Source organism: Juglans microcarpa x Juglans regia, chromosome 3D (assembly GCF_004785595.1).
Source record: "Juglans microcarpa x Juglans regia isolate MS1-56 chromosome 3D, Jm3101_v1.0, whole genome shotgun sequence".
Lineage (NCBI taxonomy): Eukaryota > Viridiplantae > Streptophyta > Magnoliopsida > Fagales > Juglandaceae > Juglans > Juglans microcarpa x Juglans regia.
Genome location: NC_054598.1, coordinates 13,450,345 through 13,458,999, shown reverse-complemented (window position 1 = coordinate 13,458,999; position 8,655 = coordinate 13,450,345). Strand labels below are relative to the sequence as shown.

General features: G+C 47.6%; 1 protein-coding gene across 1 annotated transcript; it reads left to right on the top strand.

Moving 5' to 3' along the window:
• The first annotated feature begins 438 nt into the window (after positions 1–438).
• LOC121255054 (disease resistance protein RPV1-like) lies at positions 439–2,175 on the top strand. Its single transcript, XM_041155348.1, has 3 exons — positions 439–908; positions 1,601–1,796; positions 2,047–2,175. The coding sequence occupies exons 1-3, from the start codon at positions 439–441 to the stop codon at positions 2,173–2,175; spliced, it is 795 nt and encodes a 264-aa protein (XP_041011282.1).
• The last annotated feature ends 6,480 nt before the right edge of the window (positions 2,176–8,655 follow it).

Genomic DNA, 8,655 nt, shown 5'->3' with positions numbered 1-8,655 from the left:
TCCAAAACAACAAAATTAGCACAGCTCAAATCCATGGTTCCCCGCTGATTGGATAAAAAGTAACCTATTTTTTTTAAAATTTTTTAATTCATTTATACCTTCTGTTAAATGAAATGGGAGTGTTTGTACGAAATTTTCAATTTCACCTCTACTTTTGTATCAACTTTACTTTTATTTATACAACTTAGTTATAAGGAGGGGGAAAAGAAGATGATGAAAAGAAAAAAATACAAAGATACTTGTCCTCGTGGACAAAGGAATCCTTGTGTGCCATGATAATCAGAAGCGAGCACCGAATCAAGTTTAGAATGTTAACACTACCCATACATGATTTGCTTGTTGTTCCAACCTTTTTTCCAAAAGCTAGAGAGTACATATCAATTGGAAGCTGCTCCCTTTCTCAAACAAAAAAGTCTTGATCACGCATACTGCAAAGAAATGGATGAAGACGCCGTTTCTATCTCATCAACTTCAACTTTAAGGCTCCGGTGGGATGTGTTCCTGAGCTTCAAAGGCGAAGACACCCGCCACACCTTCACTAACACTCTCTACAAGTTGCTCGAGGAAAGCGGCGCTCGAGTCTTCGAGGGGTTGCGCGGCGGTGACGAGATCAAGCCGGGTCTTTTCGAGGCCATCGAGGACTTAGCTGCTTCCATTGCCATCATATCCCCAAACTACGCATCGTCGCACTGGTGCCTGGAGGAACTTTCCAAGATATGTGAGTACCGGAGGCTCCTTCTTCCCGTCTTCTATCGAGTCAACCCGCCGGACGTTCGACAACAGAAGGGACCTTTCGAAGAACACTTTAGAAACCATGAAAAGACGTATGAGGAGGACAAGGTTAGGTGCTGGAGGAGAGCTATGGAAAAAGCTGGTGCAACTGTTGGCTGGCCTTTCGATAAGAGGTGGTATATATAACTAACTATCCTCTTTGCTTTGTATTTTTCACAATTTTGGAACTCAATATTGGCTTTGTTCTTGCTAGTTAAATAGCTAGCTACATGATAAAAGATCTCCCAAATATTTATGAGAAAAAAATACAATATTCCTTTCGTTTGCAATTGTTGATTGAATCGGAGATGATCGAGCATTACAACCTTAGGGTTGAATTAATGTTGTTTTTTTAAGGTTAAGAATATACGTTAGGAAGGGTTTCCTTTAATCATTGAAATTACAGGCTTTTTCTTCAAGAGGGGCCGAGCTAGCATTTCCTTTTTATCTAGTCTCCTCGGAGACTGAGAGAGATGTTAGACTGTACGTAAGTTTATGGGTATTAAGATTTGCAGCGATATCTAATGCTAATTATTTTGAGCTCCATTGAACATATGTTTTTTGGGATTTTCTTGGGATTGATATAAAACTTATTGTAAGGGGATTTTTCCCCCTCAGTCCCAGCGGGCCTGAGAATAGCAACTAAGGGAGCAAAAACTAAAGGTCTAGCTCAGAACAAGTAAAGTGTCCAACCCAGCCCATGGGTAAGCTCTTCTAGACGCAACCTGCATGAGGGAACATGCTGCAGGGGATAAGACTCATTGACCTAGAGACCCCTCGAGCAGTGTCCAGCTCTTGAATGCTTGTTCGTGCCTGGATCCTCTGATAGGAGGGATATCAATGGACCACCAAGGACGCAAGTGGGGAGATGGAAATCGGAAAACCATGTTGCATTAATGACACCACTACCCGAGCTACAAGCCACATTTATGATATCGTTGCAGAGCCATGCCACATTAAAGGACTCTGACAAAGGGAAAAGTACGAAGCACACGTACTCCACGATTTGTCTCCCTAGATTTATGGTATAAATAGCAAGTCCCAGGTACGAGAAAACTCTATCAGATCCTTAGCATCTTTCACTTATTTACAAACTTCCAAGAGAATTTACTAATTTTAGCATCAGAGACTCCCTGGCCCCAAAGTTGCATCTCCTAGTTGCCTCCATTCCTATCTTTTGCAGGCCTAGTTTTGAAGACCTGAGTTGTTAGAGCCTAGCCCAAAGGCGTGTGAAACATGACGTTAACAATGACACCATCTGTGGGTTCTTTATAGATCTTACGTGTATTTTACATGCCTGTGACAACTCATTCCGGACAGTTCAGAAGAGTCACGGAGGAAGCGATGGAAGAAAGACTGAAAAAAATGGATGATTGGGTGATTAAGCTGATCGACGAGGTGTAAACGCTTTGCAAAGAAAACGAGGAACTCAAAAAACCTCAACAAATGCAGGATGAGGAAGCAGAGTCCAGCAGTAGTGAGCACATGGGGTCTTAGAACACACAAGTTGGACGAAATAGAGAGGAGGAGCAAAAGAACATGCAGGACGAGCTCTATAGCCTCAAAGGAAAATATGAGGAGATCACAAGGAAGGTGGGTACGTCGTTATCAGTGGACCAACTGCTCACTAGCACTAGTCTACCCTACATGGAGGAAGGGACCCTCTTGAGCACCTAGAAACTTTCAGGGCTCATGGCTTCCCGGGGAAGGTGGCATGTAGAACATTCCTCCTGACCTTGAAGGGGCCAGCATTAGTATGGTTCGGGTCTCTGGCGTCCGGATCTGTAGACAATTTTGGCGAGCTAGCTAGACTATTTTTGACTCAGTTCATGTCGAGTTAGAGGAGGCGCCACCCAGCAGTGTACCTCCTCACCATCAAACAAAGGGAGGATGAGAGCCTAAAGTCCTACCTGACCTGGTTCAACAAAGAGCGCATGACTACTAACGACTAAGATGAGAAGATAACCTTAGCGGTGCTTCTAGGAGGGTTTTGGCTGCGATCCTAATTTATGTCTGAACTGGCAAAGAGAACTCCCTTGACATTGCAAGAGTTCATGGATCAGATCGACAACTTCATCAATGCCGATGACACTCTTCGGGCCCTAAAGGAGCCGAGAAAGAAGGATCTAGAGAGAACAAAGAGGAAGGCGAAGGCCCCAGCCAAGGCTAAGGCCCATGAGAAGCCGGAGAAGAGGTCCCAAGATAGGAGGAGGGAGGAAGCCCCGACAAGGGGACTGGCACCTTAGTTTGACCGGCCTACATTCACAATCCACGGGGCCAACACTTATGCCGCCCATAAAGAGGATGACTGGGGTATTGCACGCTACTATTGCATATACCACAGGTCCACCTCGCACAACACTGAGGATTACTTTTCCCAGCAAGAGAAAAAAGAGCATGCGGAGTGGATAAGGCAGCGCTATCCCCTGACCTGGAGACTGGAGCAAGCAAGAAGGGAAAGGTTGAGAGAAAGAAGCATGGACCAAGTTGATCGGCATAGGAGGGAAGACAGCCCTAGGCAATGACCACAAGGGGGACCTCCACTCGAAGAAATTCGAAGCATAGTGGGGGGATTTGTTGCTGGGGATGTTTCCTCCTGAAGTAGAAAAGCACACACCAGGCAGGCCCGATACCATGAGATGTACTTGGCTGAGTACTATCCCGCCAAGCATTGAACAGGTGAGCCTACTACAGTCATCTCCTTTACGGACACCGACGAGGAGGGGGTCCTATTCTCCCATGATGACGCGCTAGTGGTGACTATGCTGGTTGCCAACTTCACCACACGTAGAATCCTCATTGACAAAGGGTGTTCTGCAGACATTCTATTCTGGGAGGCCTTCACGAGAATAGGAATAGATGCTGGTCAGCTGCATCCGGCCCTCATGCCATTGAAAGGCTTCTCCGGGAGTATGGTTCAGTCTATGGGAACCATCATGTTGTTAGTCCTCACCGGCAGCGCCCCTGCATGGCCTCGGCCATGGTTGACTTCTTGGTGGTGAGGACCTTGTCGACGTACAGTGCCATCATTGGAAGGCCCACCCTCAACAGCTTGCGGGCCATCACGTCAACCTACCACCTCAAGATAAAGTTCCTAACTCCCCGTGAAGTGGGAGAAATCCGAGGCGAACAGGTCTTAGTAAGAGAATGCTACGTTTAAGAGTTGAAGCAGAAGGATGGTAGGTTTATCCCGGATGGCACCTCTGGGAAAGAATAGGCCATGCCCCGCTTGGAGAGTCTTGGTAGGCCTTCGTCTGCGACTCACCCTACCGGGCTCAAGGGGGAGTGAGAGGGTGCATGGCCCTAAAGGCAAAGACAGAATGAATGAAAGCTCTCGGGCCGAAAGCTCCGTTTCTCCTTATTTTGTAGTATTTCATTTTAGTATTGTAAATTCTTGATATTTTAATGAAAAACATGATTTTCCAAGACAGTACAACACATCTACTACGAATTTCCATATTATCAACAAAACACTTCAAGACAATCTACGATTTGTGAAATATGCAATAAGAAAATCATCGACGAATTAAAGTTTACCTTCCTTGCGATGTCAGCAAGAGGGAGCAGGTCCAGTCCGAAACTGGCTGAACAACGTACCTCCTATGGGATCAAAGGGAAGGACAAGGCCGAAGGCCACTCTATCCTTACCGGGATGGAGAGCGAGTCCTGCCCCATCGGCGGCCCAAATAACATACCCTGACTCCCATTGCAGCGAAGAGCGGACCAACTACATCGTTATCCGAATAAATTACCTCCCCCGTGGGATACCAAAGGGAAAGGTAGGCCAAATGGTTGCCTTATCCCTCCCGCGGCAGAGTGCGGATCAGCCTTTAGCGACCCAAAGATGAAGGCTTAGCTTACTTGCGAGCATCAACAAGTGGGTGCGGGTCCAGTCTCAAACTACCTGAATGATGTACATCTGGTTGGACCAAAAGGGAGAATTAGGCCAAAGGCTGTCCTACCCCTCTCGCGATGGAGAGCGGGTCATGCCCTCCCGACAGCTTGAATAACTTACCCCTACTTCTATCGCGGCGAAGAGCAAACTAGCTATATCTTTATCCAAATTTACCTCCCCCGCAAGATACCACAAGGAAAGATAGCCCTAAAGGTTGCCTTATCCCTCCTGCGGTAGAGTGTGGGTCAGTTCTCAGCTATTTGAAAATAAAAGACTTCACCTTCCTCGTGAGCGCCAACAAGCGGGAGTGTGTCTAGTTGCAGACTATTTGAAAACTTACCTTCCTACTGGGTAACTGGGACAATTTGAGCCAAAGGCCGCTAAAACCCTCCCGCGAAGGAGAGTGGGTCCAGCCTTTAGGCGGTCTAAATACTTATCCCGACCTCCACTATGAACAAAGAGTGGGTTCATCACCAGTCAGGCCCAAATCCTACATTTTCCTGCAATATCAACGAGCAAGAGCGGGTTCAGTCTCAAACCGCCCGAACAAATTACTTCCCCGAGGGATAATAAGGGAGAGTCGAGCCAGAGGTCGCTCAGTTCCTCACACGGAGGAGAGCGGGTTCAGCCTTTTGGCTACCCGAATACTTTCCTGACTCCTATTGTGGCGAAAGAGTGGACCAGGCCCACGGTTGTCCGAAGAAGTTATCTCTTTGGGGAATCAAAGGGGTGGGTTTGACTTGAGGCATCCCAACCTCTCCCAGATAAAGTGCAGGCCTAGTATTTGGACTACCCGATGTGAACAAAATCTCCAAGCTAGAAAAGTTAGAACAAGGGGCTACATGATGTCAATGATTGGGAGCGGGTTCAGATTCAGACTACTCAAATAAGTTACCTTCCCGCAGGGTAACAGGGACGAGTTGGGCCAAAGGTCGCTCAGACCCTCCTACAGAGAAGAGCGGTTCCAGCCCTTAGGCTATCCGAATGCTTACCCCGACTCCCGTCATAATAAAGAACAAACTGGCCCATGACCTCCTAAAGAAATTACCTCCTTTGGGGGTAAAGGGGCAGGTCGGCTTAAGGCGTCCTGACCTCTCCCTGGCGGAGTGTGGGCTGAGTCTATTGACCGCCTGAATACTGCAGTGAAAAGTATGGACATCAGTAGCACGGACATCAGCGATGTAGCAGAAAACGTCATGCACAGTACGACATAGGCCGGGAGGCCCAGGTTTGCAAAATTAACTCCTGCCCTTAAGAGCAAAATAATGATAGCATTCTTATCTTCTGACCAGGGATCAAATACAAATTGCTAATGGAGAAATATAGGTACAATCCCAAACTGCCAGGATTACTTACCTCCCCATGTACCAAAGAGGTAAGTTGAGTTTGAGGCTGCCTTTTCTCCCAACGGGGGAGAACGGGACCAGCTCCATGGCCATCCAAAGAATAGATCTCTGCCATCATCACAACCAAGAGTAGCCTGACCTACTCATCCAACTACGCAAGAAAGGCATGGAGATGACTGCATGACTAAGTAAAGCACGGCGATGCAAAGTGAAAGGATAAAAGAATTGGGTGGGGTAAAGCCCAACCAAAATGTGGACAAAGAAAAGAGGAAATCTGCACAAGGAGAATGTGGAGAAATGCTGGCCTCGTTAGATAAAGATGCTAAGGCCTTAGGAGAACGACTACACAACAAAGGCGGATGAAAGCAACACGAACAGGAAAGTCGTCAGCCAGCGGGGTCGTCAGGCGTAGGCCAGACATTGGCAGGGTGGACCGCAAGGCCCTGAGTGGCGAGTCCTTGCGGCCAAACGCCCCAAGGCCGGCCACGAAAGAAAGAAGAAGGAAACAACGAAGGGAAAATGTGCAAAGATACATAGCCAGACACGGCAAAATATAAGGCGATATCATTAATCATCACAAGTTACAATATAAAGCCGTAGAGTTACAAAGGGCAAGATACAACGTAAGGTGGCTCATCACGACAACATACAACTAAAACCAGTTGAGCGTGACAGAAAGTTGAAAAGCATAACAAACCAAAGTCTCACTAAGTAAAATCGCATGGGGTCCCGAGAGGAAGACTACCTAATAAAGGCAAACGGACGAGTGAACAGCTAGCAGGGTAGTCCGGAATCCTGCAATTTCCTATGGTAAAATACGGCAAAACCCCTCAGGCAGGCCAAAAAAAAAAAAAAAGAGAAAAGAGAAGGAAAATCACGAAAGGAAAGCATAATAAAGACAAGCAGCCCGGCAAGACAAAAGTATGAAATAATTTCATCGATCAAAATTATATACAAGTCACAGGGTGACAACACATAAGTATATACAGTCGGTTAAAAAAAAAAAAAAAAGGAAAGAGCAAAATATGAGAGCCGCAGCGGCACGAATAAGCTAGGGAGTGGCAATGTTAAGCCTTGGCATTGGGAGAACCAACCTCATGAAGGTCGGGAGTAGGAATCCCTGGCTCTAGAGTAGTAGGTTTAGGTGCGGCCGGAATGACAGGACCCAGGAAAGCATTAGGGATCTCTTTCCTTCCCAATTCACAACTGAATGAGAAAGCTGCCCTGTTAACAATAATATCGACAAGGTCGAGGCCTCGCAAATATTTCGCAAAAGTCCTCGAACGCAATAATGGACTCCCCAAGAGGTTGTCCCGCATTGACCTACAGCCTTCAACACACCTGTGCCCTCACGCTTGATCGCGAACGCCCGGGACCAACTTTAGCTGCCTGTCCAGGTGGGAGGCAGCCTCTTGCACTAGAGACAGGTCGTCCCGAAGGTTTGTAATAAGTCGCTCCAACCGCTGGCCATCCTCCCTCGCTTCCTTCACCTTCCTTTTGAGCCTCTTTCAGCGGCGATCAAGTTTCTTCTTTTTCCTGCGTTCATCCTTCAAGGCGAGTCGTGCCTGCTTCATCTCTCACTCTTGCAGCTCCCTCTCTTCCCTCTCATCGTGAGCACAATGAAGGGCGGTTAGGGTCATTGGACAAAGACCTTGGTTCTTTTGCTCAGCTGAGAGGTACTCTAACAATAAGAAGGTCCAACATGCAACGATGTAAAGGAAGACTAGAAAATAGCGAGAGAAAGGAATAAGACAAAGAAAGAAATAACCGAACCTTATAGAAAAAGCCGGACAAACACTTGATGACCTAGCTGATAGCCTCCGCATGACTCCCTCCCGTTTCCAACTGGGACAAAGAAGGGATAACTTTTACTGAGCCCTCAACCTCGAACGTTTGTGCAGCCACCTCAGCCTGATGAGCTCTGTTGTTAACCTCGTCGGCATGCACTCTAGTCTGAGCGGGCAGATCTTTGCACGGACCTCTAGGACTGGAGCTGACTACAACATCCAAAAGGGAATCACCCTTCATTGGGTGCTCGGCCTGGGTAGGCTAGTCATCGCACGGATCCCTCAGACCCGAGCCGACTACAACACTCAAAAAGGAGTCGCCCTCCACTTGGTGGTCAGCATGGGTAGGCAGGTCGTCACACAGACTCCTTGAACTCGAGCTGACTATTACATCCCAAATGAAGTCACCCTCCGCACCATGCCCCACCTCCTCGACACAATTGCTGGAAGTAGTAGCTACCGCCCCCTCATTAACGGCGTGCACACGCCTCGAGCAAGCCTTGACCTCATCCTGGAGGGAGTAACTACCAGCAACCGAACGAGTTGTAGAAAGAGGAGAAACCCTGGAGTACGCTGCTCCTTAACAACCCACCCAGGGACCTCGACTGCAAAGACTCCATGAAGTAGAGAATCTATTTCACCCACGTTCAGAAGCACATCAGCAGCATTGAGGGAATATCGGCTGAAGGGCCTTCTGCTGGGGCGTCTGAGTGTCCAAGGGGCGCTTTCGGGTAAGAGCGACAAGGGGCCGGGCAACAGTCACCCTGTCATCAAAAGAAACGTGGCTAAGGGGAGGCAGAGAATCCCTTAGGCTCTCCTCGGAAAGGAGGACTTTCGTGAAGATGCTATTGGGGTT

Coding starts and splice junctions, on each gene's coding strand:
- LOC121255054 (XM_041155348.1), top strand. CDS start 439: ATGGATGAAGACGCCGTTTCTATCTCATCAACTTCAACTTTAAGGCTC. Junction 909..1,600: donor TGGCCTTTCGATAAGAGGTG/GTATATATAACT, acceptor ATCCTCTGATAG/GAGGGATATCAATGGACCAC. Junction 1,797..2,046: donor TTTGTCTCCCTAGATTTATG/GTATAAATAGCA, acceptor GGTTCTTTATAG/ATCTTACGTGTATTTTACAT.